Source organism: Pyxicephalus adspersus, chromosome 3 (assembly GCF_032062135.1).
Source record: "Pyxicephalus adspersus chromosome 3, UCB_Pads_2.0, whole genome shotgun sequence".
Classification (NCBI taxonomy): Eukaryota; Metazoa; Chordata; class Amphibia; order Anura; family Pyxicephalidae; genus Pyxicephalus; species Pyxicephalus adspersus.
This window is the reverse complement of record NC_092860.1, coordinates 84,610,250-84,626,839: the sequence shown is the minus strand read 5'-3', so window position 1 is coordinate 84,626,839 and position 16,590 is coordinate 84,610,250. Positions and strand designations below refer to the sequence as shown.

General features: G+C 35.8%; 1 protein-coding gene across 1 annotated transcript in view; it reads left to right on the top strand.

Moving 5' to 3' along the window:
- LOC140326701 (uncharacterized) overlaps nucleotides 1–15,858 on the top strand; it is a 49,824-nt gene extending 33,966 nt beyond the window's left edge. Inside the window, exons 3-4 of the mRNA XM_072405548.1 lie at nucleotides 5,785–5,863; nucleotides 11,726–15,858. Coding sequence (XP_072261649.1) covers nucleotides 5,785–5,863; nucleotides 11,726–11,810 — 164 coding nt within the window. The 3' untranslated portion in view covers nucleotides 11,811–15,858. The remainder of the gene's footprint in view (nucleotides 1–5,784; nucleotides 5,864–11,725) is intronic.
- The last annotated feature ends 732 nt before the right edge of the window (nucleotides 15,859–16,590 follow it).

The following is a 16,590-nucleotide window of genomic DNA, read 5'->3' as shown; positions in this document are numbered from 1 at the left end:
AAATCAATAAAATCTCATGTAGGATTTCTAGTGTTAAAGTGGGCTTTTTAAAAATGTAATATTTGTTAGCAGGAATGTCTGTAAACAAAAAATGTTACCGCACCAGTCCTTTAATAAACTAAATGGTATTCAGTTAGGGTTTATATGTACAATAAATGATCTAGGATCAGGCACTACTTTATACCATTTATTTATTTTATGATCTTTTATACATTTTTTAAAATTTAGCTAGTTTACATACTCTTGATACCGCCTGTGTTGTGATTATCACAAATTTTTATGGAGAAATATAAAGTGTGCCGGTTATGCAACCTCTACAAAAGCAGACAGATCACAAAGGACAGACACAAACAAGGTCAGCTGTACTAACATATGATAACAGTCATCTGACATCAATAACAGCAATCACAGACATACAACACTCCACTGGTAAAACAAGGGCAGCTGGTTGTGCGGCTTGGAGGCCATCCCTTCCTGTGTTCACTGGTCTCTACAACAACGGTGGTGGTGTTTAACATTTCAACCCATCGTCACCCATTGTGTATTGGAACTGGACTCATCCCGATTCCAAGACCCCTTGTCTTCTAGGATAATGGTCGCCAACCTATGATCCCCGAGAAAATTTTGGTGGTCCACACCTCTGTCCCCCATATGGACACAACCCACCCAATCTCCCATCAGTTATCTGGGGGAAGGTTCTCTTCCCTTTGAGTGACAAACGGCTCCCCGCACATGTGCGGTCCAGATTCCGTGGGATTAGTGGCCTGTGAGGCTTGAAAGGTTGCTGCCCACTGCTTTAGGAACTGCTCTTATTACCTTGGTCCATGAACACCTTTGGGTAATGTAACTAGTGATCCAGTAATATATCTGATTTCCTGGTGGCTAGCCTGTAATGCTTTCTCTGAAATCCAAGCACAGTTTGGAAAGAAAATCTATCATAAGAAAACCATTATTGCTTTACTAAGCCTTTTAAAAATGTTAATGCTTACCTTTTTTTGGCTTTTCCTTTTTTTTTTTATTACTGTGGCCTAACTTTTCCTGACAACATGGCTTGTGATGAGTGAAACTGTAAAAATGCATTTTTACGGTTATTGTAAAGCCCCTGAACTAAAATTGCTGAAGTGAAAAGCGGTGCCTGTGGTAACATGTCCCAGGTAATTTTTGTTTAAAAAAAAGGTTCTATTTGTGTAAAATAAAGTCAAAGCATTGTTCAGTGTTGTGGGGGAACTCTACAGAGTTTTTCAATTAACAGAAATAACAACACCATATACAGGTGTACAATAGTCTTCAAACATGGTAAGGATTTGTGTATTCATAGTTGGCAGATGGCCTTTAATGCTTGCTGACTATACTTTACCTTTTATTTACAGAACAACTCCATGAACAACTCATGTTCCCATGAAGCATGCTGCACACCTTTTTCATTACCAGTCTCTTCCTTACCCTGGGAGCACCTGTTCCCACTTTTAGGTGATCTATTGCAAAGAATTAAAGCATGTTGCATTTTTGCAGCATATTTGCCGTAACTGGAATGCTAAGCACTGAAAGCAAATGTACCTGACCTTTTTTTTTTTTTTTTTTTGCAATGCATAGTATGTGTGTTGTACTGGTCTTCTGTATGTGCCATTCACTATATATGAAACCCCAACACATTGAACATAGTTGAGGTGCGTTGCCATACTTTATGTTAGAGCATTTTTATCACAATGCACAGGAGCAAATGAGCCTCAGATCTCAATGGTTTACTTCAATTGGGGTCTTTGCAATTCTTTTTGTGGTGCAGCAAGTTGACATTATTACACCACTTCTGTCAATAATTTATTTTCAAAGTGAAAGATAGGATCCTCCTTGCTTTTAACATATAGCTGGTTGGAGGAGTCTTTTCTTAGCTCATCTCTGTTAGCTGGCTCTTTAAACATAGGTCAAGTAGTACTTTATTTATAATAAACAAAAAAGAGGAGCATTACATCACTCCAAATATTAGGTTCAGAAAAGGGTACTGTTAAGGCAACAGCATACACAGACATTTGTGCACTTTCAAAATCTTGCATTAGTTTGTGGAAAACCTTTCTGTGTTCCAGCATGACTGTGACCCTTTGTACATAAATAATTGGACTTGACTTTAATGGACCATAAAAAAAAAAGACTTTGGTGTACTATACATCTAAAAAAATTAATTGATACTTGATTGCAGGTCTTGTCCAACATTTTGGTGTACTATCCATCTTTGATGTAATATACATCTTTGAAATGAATTGATACATTGATTGCACGTCTTACCCAACATCAGTATTTGACTTTTGACATAAATTGTATGTACCCATGGTACTGTCTGTAGTTTCAGGTATAAAGCACACTTATTTGTTAACTACTGCTTCTGTATAAACTGATATGTGAAAGCCTTGTACACTGACAACTGTAGAAATTGCTCTGAACCCTCTAAAACCATTAGTATATTTTCTGTCCATTGCCAACCCCTATGGTGCTTAACCTCCCCAGCGGTAACCCCGAGTGTGACTTGGTGGAGAGAAAAGACGCTGGAAGCGGTAACCCCGAGTGTGTGGTAAACCTATGGAAAATATTAGTAAATAAAACGCATACCTGATTTGCCGGTGTTCTCCTTCGCATCTTCTTTTTCCTTCTTCTTCCGGCCAGCGTTCTCTGCATCCTGAGTCACCGGGGAGTTCCCGGTGATGTCGGTGTGTACGGACGTTCTGTTCAGGGCAGGAAATTCAAATCTATTTGTATTTCATTCAAATTCATTCATTGTGTAAAAGCAGGACATGAAAAAATATTTTACAGTATAATATAATAGTATAAGTATAATATTTTTTTTTAAATTTTTTAAAAATAAATTTAACCCCAGGAGGTTAAAGGGATTGCATGCACCCTGCAGATTGCATGTTCCTCTTTAAAGAGATAGTTGACTAAGTTAAAAAAAAGATGAGAAAGCACCTAACCCCACAGTACTGTGTGCCCATTTATTTTCTTACTGTATCCTACAAATATGGGCTTTAGAAAGTTGTTCCCTTTTCTCCAGCCACATATAACTCTGATGAGTTGTACATGGTTTGTGGTATTCCAGTGGATGTTGACTACTCAGAATACATTGCTTTAATTACTAAATATATGTGTATTATCATGACTTGCCATAAACCATCTAGCTCATCACAGCAGGAGGCCAGTGAAGTAAAACTTGTAATATTACCAAGGCTGTATCATTATCATTCGACAAATCAGGGCAACCTAGAGACAAGCCTCGCAAGGGAAAGTATTGTCTTCATCCGCTCAGCTTGAATTAGATGTATACTTCGTTATCAAAAAACACATTATTCATTTACTTTGTTGAACAGTGCTTGGTGTATTTCATATTCAGAGCCTAGGAAAAATGAAAAGCAAGGCCTAAGAAAATCTTGCAGACATTGGGGGGGGGGGGATTAGCATCATAGCCACAAAGCAGGTTACCTCCTACATAGCCAATTCTCTGAAGCAGACCTAGGATGTTTTTTAAGACTTTTGTATAACACAACCATATGCCAAAATGTAGGTAGAAGTTTAAGAATAGTTTACCTTACCAGTAATATATTAAAAGGACAGCAAAACAGTGCAGGGGTCATCTTCAGTGATCAGCAAGGGTCCAACTATCAGTCCATAGTTAAGTTGGGTTAGTTAGTAAAACCTGTTGTTGTTTTTTTCTTTTCTTTTGTTTTTTATATTTTTTATTTATTTATTTATTTTGCTATTGCTAACACATATAATTATGCTTTGTTTTTTTAATAGTCAGTTTTGTTTTTTATTTTTTTTAAAATAAAACTGCAAAGTTACATATGCCTTAGTAAAACTAAAACTTTTTATCACAACAGAAAAAAACAAAAAAAAACAATGTATACTTAATTATGTGAATATTCCTTCTTTGGATGTAGTGAGTGGAGGCAAGTACATCCATAATTTATTGCCCCGGCTTAGTGTATATACACATACCCAGTACTTGTAATTTGCACAAAAATAGCCTGATTATAAGGGATATAATTAGGCTGTTGTGACAGTTTGACTCCTTTTAATTATATAGTATAGTTTATATATCCATAAGTAGACTATATCTGTAATATAGAGTGCATCGTTCGAATGACCATCCTGGCAGATCCACGGACGATGGAAGACGAACGGTCCTAATGCAAGGGAAGGGGGAGAGCACCCAGCAGGGTGGCACTCCGTCGCTCTCCCCCTCCCCTCTCCAAAGAGCAGAATGGTGCTGTATGTACAGTACATGGTCATGCATTGTGCAGTCCTTAGTCGTTGGAAAGGATCGTGAAAGATCCTTTCCAACGACAATAATTGCACGTGTGTATGCAGCTTTAGCATTGGGAGTAATGACTTGCTTTAGGGAGCATATTGTACTTTGTACTGTTTTATTGTAAGGCTGAGTACAAGTGCTTACATCCCAGTATATATAATGCATAGGCATATATCAGTGGTAAAAAGGGAGTGACTGGCATTTTAATCTTTTAAGGAAACTTGGCTTTACATAAACATGACCGTTACTATACTGTGTTTTTTTATCATTGATATCTTTTCTGGAACTGCCCATAAGTTGACAGCCACCCAATTCTAGCAATGTTAAGGGTGTGGATCATGCAGAAAAATAAAAAATAAGCTGATGTATTAAAATTAAAGGTTCTATTTTTTTTTTTCTTCTTCTTGTTTAAAATGGTATAAGTGTTTCTCCTTCCCCCCCCCCTCCCCCCCTTTTTTGTGTCATGTTACCCTACTGGTTTTGCTTGTTTACTTGTCTCTGTATATTTAAAAAATTTAATAAAAAACATTTTGAAAAAAAAAAATTAAAGGTTTTATAAGCAGGAAAATGACATATGGTAACCACATAAATTAACATTAGATCCAGACATACAGATAGTTGAAGAGTTACCTATATCCTGTAAAGATTGGCTCTGCCCCTTTCTACCTCATACACTCTCCTATTGGGTGGTAAGTCTGCCTATCACAATTAAAGAGCCAGTAGGAAGATAGAATTGGGGCAAAGCCAAAATGCGACTTCAACAGGAAAGATTCTGAATTCTTAATCTTTGCATCTACTGATTGTTTTGACTTTTACCCTTGGTTCTATTGATTTTTTTTGGTCATTATATGATCATATTGAATTGACTTGTTTTGCTACAGTTTCACTTTAGAGATTAGTGTTCTAAAGCTTAATTCTTCTGTCAGTCTCTACTCTTACTTTCTGACAGTTCTTAAAATACTTAAGTGGAAGTTACAGATTAGTAGTTACAGTTTAATATATAGTGAGTGACACATAGATTACTGTATGAGGACAGAAAAGATGTTTGTTCACGGAAGAGAATATGTTGTTCCTTATTCCACATTTCCAGCCTGTACAATGCAATTCAGCAGGTGTATTAAAATAGAATCTTGTTTTAACAAGGTAAAGTACACTCCTTATTCATTACTGGTGGCAATAGAACTTCAGGGCTGGCAGTAGGACCTTACTACTTGGAACCAAGGGAACAGACCTTTGTCCTCTTATCACTTATAGAACTTCCTTGTGATAAACCACTTTCTGATTGGTTGTTAATAAATTCCACATGGCACATATGTATTGTACTTTGCCTACAAAAAAGGGACAAGGCCACTAGTTTACTAATTCATGGTATTTTTTTTTTTTTGGTGGTGGTGGTGGGGGTGGGGGGTCTTGACTGTATTGTGAGAGATTTTCTGTACATATTTTCATTACTTTTATCATATTTAAGACTTGTGCTTTTTTTTCTACAGGAAGTGTTGCTGCAATTACAGTCATTGTAATTGTCCTTGTATTATTAATATTTGGAGGAGCAGCTTTCTGGAAGATTAGGTAAGCAACTAATATTTTCAGAGACATTTTGAAAAATGTTCTGTTAAAAAAATGTACATATTGTTTAGTTTTGTCTGCTGGAGCCAAATAATAGTTTAAGTTGATAGTGTTCCAGTGTGTTTTATAGTCATATTGTTAAAAAAAAAAAGATTTTGTAGAAATACATTAACAATTACCTCATGTCAATGGTACATTATCCATTTTATTCAGTCTGTCTTTTGAGGTATTTTGGAATCTTTGATCACATTAGTTTATCTTTATTTTGGTATTATCATATGGGGTGACCACTAGACATTAGATAGTGAACTCAAGGTGACTTTTACAAGTATGTATGCAGCATGATCAACTTAGTAAAGGAATACAAAAATAATTGTGTAAAGGAAAAAAAAATACAGACAGGGGCTTCAAACATTTTATACTAGAAGTAATACAGAAAAAAAATCTAATGGGAACCGGAGTCTAATCTAAAGAGTACCCCCAACTCTATTAACACATTTCATGAAATATTTGAACCTGAACATGAACACATTCGAGATGATTTATGAAAGGGTTTTAGGCAAATTCACTTTGCAAAGAAAACCAAGTTTTGAGCTTCACCCCATTAACTAATGCTAGGCACACACTTGCAATAGTTCTCAACCGATAGTCGGCTCAGGTCTGATATCAGACGAGAATCTGGCCTGTGTACAGTGCTCATCGTGCAAACAACCGTCCTGACCGATCCAGGGACAATTGGCAGCGAACGATCGTAATGGAAGTAAAGAGGGAGAGAACACAGCGGGGTGCCTCTCTGTCGTTCTCCCATTCCCCTCTCCATAGAGCACCACTCGTTCATGCATCATGCAAACGTTTGTCATTGGAAAGGAACATGAAAGATCCTTTCCAACAAGAATATTGCATGTGTGTACAAAGCCTTAGCTAAGTGAAATATCTATTGCAGAGTGATAATTGACTGCTAAGTAAACTGCTTATCACACTCATCATCACAACACTTACTTAGCATTGTTTGGTATATCTCTGCCCGGTTTTTATTGCTGTATTTATCCTCTGCACTTTCTGCTGTCCTAAATTCACCCTCTCTATCTGTTCTGATGATCATGTCCAAGATCTGCATGTTATGGAAAATCCCTGAAACATAAAAGAGACAAAATAATTAAAAAAAAGCATGCCTAGAGGGCAACAATCTAAGAGAGGATTTTATTTATATCTCACTTCCTGTTCTGGAGGAAGTGAAGAAAAACCTACCCAGCAACACACAAGTGGTGAAAAAATGTCAGAGGTGCCTATATCCTATTCTATCCACAATGGAACAAAATGGTTTCAGATGTACTAAACTGGAGTCTTCATGTAAATCTTTAGAACTAATATTGCCACTAGTTCTCAAATAGTACCTTGATTTACACAGAGAGGTCTCACATACGTTCATCACATTTCCAGATTCCTTTACAACTTTCAGCCATTCTAGTTATCAGATGGAATACCACATTTATGACATGTTTTTGGGATGCTGGCTGGGAAATAAATATTTTTAGCTTTGTTTATACCAGTAACTGGGGAATAAATATGATTAGCTATGTTTAGAATTCTGGCTGGGAAAATGGGATAGGAAATTAAAACCCTTTTATTTTCTGTTTTAACAGTCAGGAGGAATTTTCCTATTGTACCACATACATAAGCCTGTAAACAACTAAACCATATAATTGCTATGTAATTAGCAGTAATGTATTTTATACATTTAAAATACATAAATATTTGCCATCAGGAAATGGATTTATCCTTTTTTTTATTGACTACATTTATTAAGGAAGTTGAAACCCTTCACTGAAAAGTTGTTTAGATATTGGGCCTGATTGATTAAAACTCTCCAGGGTTGGAGAGGATACGCTTTCATCAGTAAAGCTGGGTGATCCAGCAAACCTGGAATGTATTTGCTAGCAAATCTTCTGAATCCTGAACCAGAGCCATTCCAGGTATACTGCATCGCCCAGCTTCACTGATGAAAGTGTATCCTCCCCAGTCTTGGAGAGCTTTAATCAATCAGGCCCATTCACTTCATCCATCCAGTCATAGAAAAGCAAATCCCTGATTACTTTTAAAGCTCAAACATGTACACATACTTTTAAAATGTATTCATAATTGAAGCAAATATTCACACAACTAAACATTCTTAGCTGCTTTAGTAAGTCAACCTCACTTTGTGTGCATTCAGATTGAACAAACCACATTAAACAGATGCAAGTGGTCTATGGCTGCAGTGTAAAAAGATATTTAGACCTATGTTTCACACATTAAGGTGCATTGACATCCCATTTAAATCAGTGAAATGCTTAACACAATCAAGCAATGTTTTTCTGATTTTCGTACAGTTGTATTGTTTCCTGAATAGCTTTTCCACGTCACAAGGTTCCCTTTTTTATGATTGAAAACCCTCATTTGGGTCACCTTATGCTTATTTGACCATTTTGCAATTTTGTACCTAACTTAAATTTATAAAATCACAAAGACATTGGATTTTTTTTATAGTGTTTAGCTGCAAGTATCATACTCCTCTTAGAGACCTCAAAAAAACTCAGCAAAATAGGGATTCAGCAGGTATAGTGTAAAATTGTATCCTGTCTGAAGGAATGGCTTTATATGATAATACTTACATTTTTTAGTCAAGCCAATGAGAAAAAAATCTCTACTCAGGAACATTAATCATAAGGAAAAGAACTAGACAGAAAACGACTTTATTCTTCCTACCTACTCCTTGCATTGACTGGCCCTGTGTATATCACCGACACCACTGTTCTAGAGATTAGAGAGGAATTTTCTGTTTATTATGCTGACAATAGAAATGAGTCATCTTTTACCAAGGAAATGAAACTATTACTGAATATATGCCTTGAACCTGCGGTCAGCTGACATTCCATTTGATGTAGTTTCTATTTTACAAACCATGTCATATGCAGCTGTTGCATTGTTACATTGTCTGATAGAAACCACCAAAGTCATTAAAGTGGGACTCCAGCCTCTCAATAGGTCAACATATATGAAGAAGCATACAATAAACACCTGGGTAATCTAGGTAAATTGTAAGGAATTTAACAAACGCTGTAGATTCTTTTTTCAGAAATAGCTATTTGTTTGTTATGCCTTTTGCAAACTAAATGGGAGGGCTAGCCTTCATCACAGTAGCAAATTACAGTATCCTAACTAGCAAAGTGTCTGTAACCTCTTAAAAAATACTACTCGCTAGGTAGTATTGTGCCAAAATAAAAGTTAATACTGGGGATACCTTGTATCTTTGGAATTTTACAGACTTTGGATAAGATCACCAGCAGGGTAGAGAATGTCTTAGACTACCATAATAAATTTGGATAGATTTAGAAAATCACAGCGGCTGCAGATTGAAAAAGGATAATTACATTAAATGAATAAATGGCTAATATAGCAAGAACACTTATATTTTAACAAGAAAGGAGTTCTCCCAAAGCCTACCAGTAGACGGGCCACAGTTCTTGGAGGAAACTCTATACAGTAATGTTCATCATAAGAATTAAACTGTAGACTCTAGAGTTCTAATGAAGAATCTTTAAAATGAAAATCATATTCTGGAAATGATGGCTGTTTTGTGAATCCCCTTTTGTCATTGGCATAAGTTCCAGTAGGATTGCACCGCTTGCAAACTTATTAATATTATGTAGATTAAAAGCTTTAGGGTTCACATCTCTGTATCCCATTTTTGTTATATAGAAAACGCACAAAGTACAGCACTTTAAACTGGAATAAAAGAAATACATGAGAAGGGTTCTTTAAAAGTTGATTATAGTTGAACTCTGAAAAAAATGACATTATATCTGTGAGTGAATCATGATCCCTTGTACTGTGTCTGATGATGATGAGAAAAGTAAGAAGCACATCTTTCACCTTTTCTACAAAGTGGATTTGTCTGTCTTTTCTTATTCGCTGAGCAGCAGAGCTTATTACACTTTGAAATGGTTTATGAATTTCTGTATGTTATCTATAACAAGCAAACTTCAGCTTGCCTGTTCTGATTAGTATATAGTGAGCATTTCAACCGCATCAGATAATCGGAATGACATCTAAACAGACAGCCTGGTGATCTGAAAATGTGAATGTGGCATATTGCATTTAGAATTACATTTACAAAATGAGCTAAAGGCCAGAGTACATGGATGGAATCCGCAATGAAACAAAGAAGGATTAATTGACTTTTTGTATGAGAGCCAACACTGTTTTCTGCGGATGTTAACATGAAGAAATGCAGTTTTTGAAGCCAAACTCTAGGCAAATATAAAAAAAATAATCTTCAATTCAGAAGTGTGTTTATAAAAAGTAATTAAAGAATTGAATTTCGAGAATTTTCTTTGTCCCTTTTGGGGGGCTTCAGTTTACTCCCTGTTTTTCAGGGACAGGGAAACTGCTCCAAAGTAAGGGAACTATCCCTCATAGACGTTTGTCACTGGAGCAGGTGTCCCCTTTGGAATACCTTTTCTCCTTCCAATAGTTCATGTATGGATTTTCCATCACATTTTGTGCACATTTTTTGGGCTTTTATCTAAATAAGTATTAAACGCAGTACAGAAATACCTGCATGTACAGTACATATAGTAGTAGTAATGGCAGTTACTCTTTCATTGGTGCCTTTGTATTACATCCTTCAATCTTACCTCTGCCTCAACTAGTACCAAGTTAACCTAGCAATGAAATCTTTGTAGTAGTTGAGTCAGGGGGCTCATTATACAGAAATAATGGGGAGGACTTATGTAAGTGTATTGCAGAAATGATCAGTAATTAGTTTACATAGATGTTCAGGAACGGGTAGCACATTACATGCTTACCTAGCTGTGTCACATTGTCATTGCTGATTTGTCTCTTTTTTAAAGCTAGTACCACTATTTTAACCTCCCACTTTAAGGCATTTAAAAAAGTAATCCTACACTTACCTGTGATAAAATGGAGAAAGTGGGAATACAACAAAGGGAACAAATGCAGACATAAAAATAACTAGCTATAGCTCAGAAAATCAACAAACATCAAATCTGTTATAACAAACAATTTAGTAATAAGTTCCACTTAATAGTACCTAAGTAGCTTAAAAAAAACAATGTACAATGAAACGTACAATGAAAAGTAGATGTTTCTAAATTAAAACACAGGATGTTTTGTGGCCACCAGTTATTGTAACACAATATTCCTTAAAACAATATTCTACTTATAACTATTTAAAACTACTGTATAATATTGTATATATCTTTAGTTGAAATGCCGAAAAAAGAACATTTCAAACATAATCCATGCTGTCATGGCCCCACTACTATTAATATGTAGCTTCAGATGAAATATCTAGTTCTATTAGGTCCAGGGGGCCTAATACACTCTACAACAGGGGTGCCCACACTTTTTTGACTCGTGAGCTATTTTTTAAATGTTGAAATTATCAACCAACATTACCATTGAAATTACCAACAATAAAAATGCTAAACATATATTTATTTATATATGTACCAAGTATGACACAGAAGTGACTGAAGCTAATGAGACATTGAACAGTCAACCATTAGATGACATGAGATGGCAACAACAACTCTCCAACTCAATAGGGATACCATCAAACACAATAAGAAAACATCAAATTGAATTCATTATGCATCCAATCAGCACATGGCTAAGAGTCTGTGTTGTGTATCCGGCATCCCATGTGGCTGAGCCAATCTTAACTGTTTTGTTCTGTTTCCAAAAGTGATAACGATGTAGCATTATAGGGACATTTGACTACATCCATATTAATCTATACACATGGTATTGTTTGCTTTTTGTGTATCAACATATCTGACTTATAAATGTTCTTTTCTATAGGCATGGATCTTATGGAAGACTACGGGAAGACCCAGATTATGGCTCCCTAGGAAATTATAACAATCCCTTGTATGATGACTCTTGAGAGTCGTTGGGAGAAAATGTTGAAGAAGAACAAATATGTGCTGTCTGTTTTACTGTTGTGCTGGGTCACACCAACAAATACGCTTCACCTTTGAACTCTCAGGCCTGCTGAATTGTATGTCTGCCGTACATTGAACAAAATAAGGAAACATGCATTAAGACTAATCAATAACCACACTTTAATAAACCCCTGCACCGGACCCATTCACCTACAGTATGATTATACATTCTGTTAAGTTAAATGCTAAGAGCCTGATATCCAGAACGAAAGTATTGAGTCTATATTTTCTTATTAAAGTGTAATTTTTGCACACATAAAGGATTTGATTTATTTTAATATTTACAAAAACATCAGCATTTGAAAGCACTTTGCAGGCACCCCAAATAGTAAATGTCAATATAGATAGGTGATTAATATGGGTTATTTATAAAACATTTTCTATAAACCCTTGAAACAATGACACATTTGCCCTAAATGATATTTTAAAGAGAGCCTGAAAGCTATGCCTAAAAAAGTCAGATAGAGGGGAAAGGACTAGACACCACTATTGCCTGTAGGTTTCTTGTAGCTGATCCTTTCCCCATTATTGACTTACCTGCATGCCTTGTTCTGCACTGTGAGTGTGCATGGAGATGGCTGTCTTGGTAGAAGCAGGAATTTAGTTCCTTATGTCATGAGTTATGTAATGATTAGTGGGATAACAAAAAGCTGGAGAGGTGGAAGAAGCAGGGATCCATGAAACAGACAAAAATAGGAAATTCTTGCACTGCTTGTCTTTAAATTTAGCTTCCTCTGTAAGGAGCCATTCTTAACCAGGGATCCTCCAGAAGATGCCAGGGGTTCTTTTAGCTGTGGTAGATTACCTGCCGTTTGTCAATGCCTGCCTAGTTCTAAGGCCAACGCCACTTAGCTGAGCCAGCTGCAGAACACCATAGAAAGTTTTAGCTGTCTGGGTGTCTTTCTGATCATCATTGTTAAGGGAGGCATGCTCCCCTTGATGCCCAATGAACGTGTTTAAGCAGGGGTTCTCCAAGACCTAAAAATAATTTTCGGGTTTCTTTTAGGATAAAAGGTTGAGAAAGGCTGCTCCATAGTAAGGAGAACAGTAAGCGTCAGTAGTGACAACCCAAATCTCACTCCAAATATTGTGAGATTAGTGGTCGAAGCAAAGTGCCTTAGATGACTTTCCTCCAAGTATATACAGCTAAGAGTCTTCAGACAAGAAAGTTCACTGCTATTTTTAGGAAGAAATGGGACAAAGTATAGATAAATTAAAGCAATTTTACACTATCATCCTTAATAAATAGAAAATATTAACTTTTAGTTTCAGGTCCATTTAACTGTAAAATCTGACATTAAAAAAATCAAAGTTCAACATCCTTTTGCTATTTCATAGTAGCTTGGGTCAAGGATATTTGACATTTTTATACACCAAGGTGTAAATTGCTTTGGTGTCCACTTTGCACTTTTTTGTCATATGCCAAATACTTCTGAAACCCATAGGATTGCTTCTCACTCTATCCACTTTTAAACTTGTCAAAAGCTTGTAAGAAACAGAGGCACATAAATGAAGGGTTTTTCCCATTGCCTTTCACCAGTTATCTCTTGCTGGAATTTCCCTTTATTCATCTCACAGCTCTTGTTTTTTTAATAGTTTTTTTTTATTTCTGCCCTAAACTGCCATATAACATAAATTACTATAACTGTTTGTTTCGCATCTCTTCCTCTTCTTTATTTGTGGTTTCAGCTTTTAGTAAAAGTTTGCAGTTGATCACAAATTATCACCTAGTTTTGTTCTAGATATTAAGTAACTTCTTTGCCCATGTACAGGGGTGCAGTGTACGGTTTAAATATAAAACGCCTCCAGTGCTGGTAATCCTGCTACTCTACCTTTCTGTGCTTTCAAGCCAAGGATATAGTGGCCGAGGTAGGCTCCACCAATTAGTCTTCAGCTTTTTGGCTCATTCTAATTCTATTTCATGTTTCGCAGTGCTAAAAATATTGCAATTTTGAAGGTACTTGGTTATTATTTCTGAAGCAACCCAAATGTGCCTACTGGTAACAACTTTTAGCCCAAGGTACAGTTATCATTTAGTTTTTTAATTTCTGTCTTATTCATTTCTTGAATAAATTATGTTAGATGATTTTGATATTTTCTAAAATTATTTTGTTCATTTAAATCATCTCCTTTATAAACTGATATTTTTTTAAACATAAGGCAAACAGTGGAAGTATTGTACCTAAAAGTATTACATCGATGTGCCTTTTTCACAAGGTTCAATCAGGGACAGATATAGAGACTGTCATAGTTAGCTTCTTCTAAGTATCTCTTTTACAACATGTGGGTTATTTCATAATAGGCTTAGCTTTTATGTTTGGCCTATAAATGCCAATGCTTTGGAACTGAGGAGGATGTGGCTCTCACCAGAATGAATTTGAAGAACACAAACTTGATTCTGGGATCTGCATCAAAAGAATGGACTATTCTCTCAAGTGATGGCAGTGTAGATGATGGACTAACATTAAACTGATTTATGATTTTCACCAATGTTTAAAATCAGATTCTGTCTGTGTTTATTTTTTCAACTGTGATCTTATCAGAACATTTTTTTAAGAAACCATCAAATTGAAGGATCTTTAAAGGGCTGTTAGTAATTAGGTTCAATACTATATGTGTTTTATCCCCCCTGTTTGTCCTTGCTTGCCAAATTTTTTTACACCAATGAAAGATATTCTCAGCAAATTCTGCCATGTTCTGATACTTGGGAATGTATAAACAGTATGGATAGTGAATTATTTCAACAAAAGTGCTTGTGTATTCATTCTTTGCAAAATAAAATAGGTGAATGTAACTAGAGATGAACAAATGTACTTTAATGTATCTGAAATGTATTAGGTAGACATGGTGAATGTACTAGGAAGTGCTAATTCTGTGTAATCATTATGTAGTATGCTTTTACTATGTATTATTATGTGAATGTGATCAAAGCTGCAAGTGAAGAGAGTATGTCAGGTTTATGTCAGCAGGAGGTGGGTATGAATGGTAACTAATGTACACTTTGGCTTTTGACTTCATACCTAAGTACAACCAGCAACCAGCAGGAGCAAACTTTTGTAAAAGCCAAAGTGTACACTAGTTTCAACTACCGGTACCTATCTTGAATGTATGACATTAAAGTGGAGCTAAAGTTACACTTTAAGAATTTAGTGCAGGGCCTTATTGCAGAAAGAGAAAGGCGATATCCCTTCTGCAATATGTATTCTTACCTGCCTTGATTGCTGTCCAGCTAATAAAATTGGCTGAGCTGCACATGCATGAGAGTTATGTCATCCCAGCACAGCTAGTCAAGACCAAGGATCAGAATATAAAAGAGAAGAAAGATAAATATGATGGTGCCCGCCACAGAATAAAGGCAGGTGAGTGTCCCCTGGGGTTAGTCCTGCTATAACATAGAGTACTACCTTTACTTGCAGCTTTGTTCCTCGCAGCGATCACATATTATTACAAAGTAAAAGCACATTACAGGGGATAGTTATTTACACAACAATAACACTTACGTAGTGCATTTCTCAGTACATTGCCTATATTTATGTAATTCCCCCATAGGTTCATTAAAGTATCTTTGTCTTACCTTGTACTTTTGCTAATCTCAAATCACACAGTACAAATGAACAAGCAGTTTTGTTGAACCAATTCACTATACAAATTGTTATTAATATACTCTCTAAAGTATGAGAACAAATATATTATTTAATATAATGAACTTGACAACACACTTCTACAGTATGTAGTAATTGGAAAAATAGACCAAAAGTGTACAAAATATTTATACTTCAGCTTGTTTTTTTTCTTTCTTTCTTTTTTATGCAGATTAAATGACCTTACAAATACTATACCTAATTTTGAATAGTGTTGGCAAGAACCCTTTTAGTCACTGGATTAAAGGGAATGCAGAGTCATTACCTAAGACATGTATAGCTAGTATGCCTTCTGTATATTATTTGTTTGGTAATTTCAGCAAATAAATTATTGATGCTACAAAAAAAAGGTTCAACGTTCATTTTTTTTCCTTAGAACTTAGAAAATATGGTAGCAAAGAATGTGTGGTGCTCTGTGATTTTGCTCATTTTTGTCTGATGATGACTCACTGGAACAAGCTGGTGCTGGGGTCCATCAGAATACATAGATTTACATGCCGGGTCCAAGCCTGGTGGGAGCTGAAGAAGTCGGATAGGTAGTCCTGCAAACCAAAAAATGTACCAATGGCACCCAACTATTACACCCTCTCCAACAGGCAAACTTTTGGGTAAGCCCTGTCTCACAGGTTCATTTTGGCTCATGTTGGGCGGCCTCACTGGCTCATAGTAATGTCTTGAGGGAGGAAAGGAGTGAGCAAGCTTCAGCATTATTAGGAATAGCAAAAAGATTTGCCTGTTAGATTGACTTTGGATTCCACTATGGCAGGAAGGTTCAGAAAGCCATTACAGGTCATGTCAAGCGTTACACATTTTATACCTTCCGCATGCTTGCGTTTTTTTTTTTACAGGGCAAAGTCTATTTAATTTCTTCATAAATTTTACAATTCTCTTCATAAACTTCATCATTTAAAATTGAAGAGTTTTGATGATTACAAAGATAGCCAAATTCTCACCTTGCAATGATTTTAGTGCCTTCAAAAAAGGAAAAAACCTTGTGTAGTTACAGATTTAGCTAACCCTTCTTTATAATTATTTTATAAGTCCCTTTGCTAATCTTTTTTTTTTCTATCATTTGAAATTA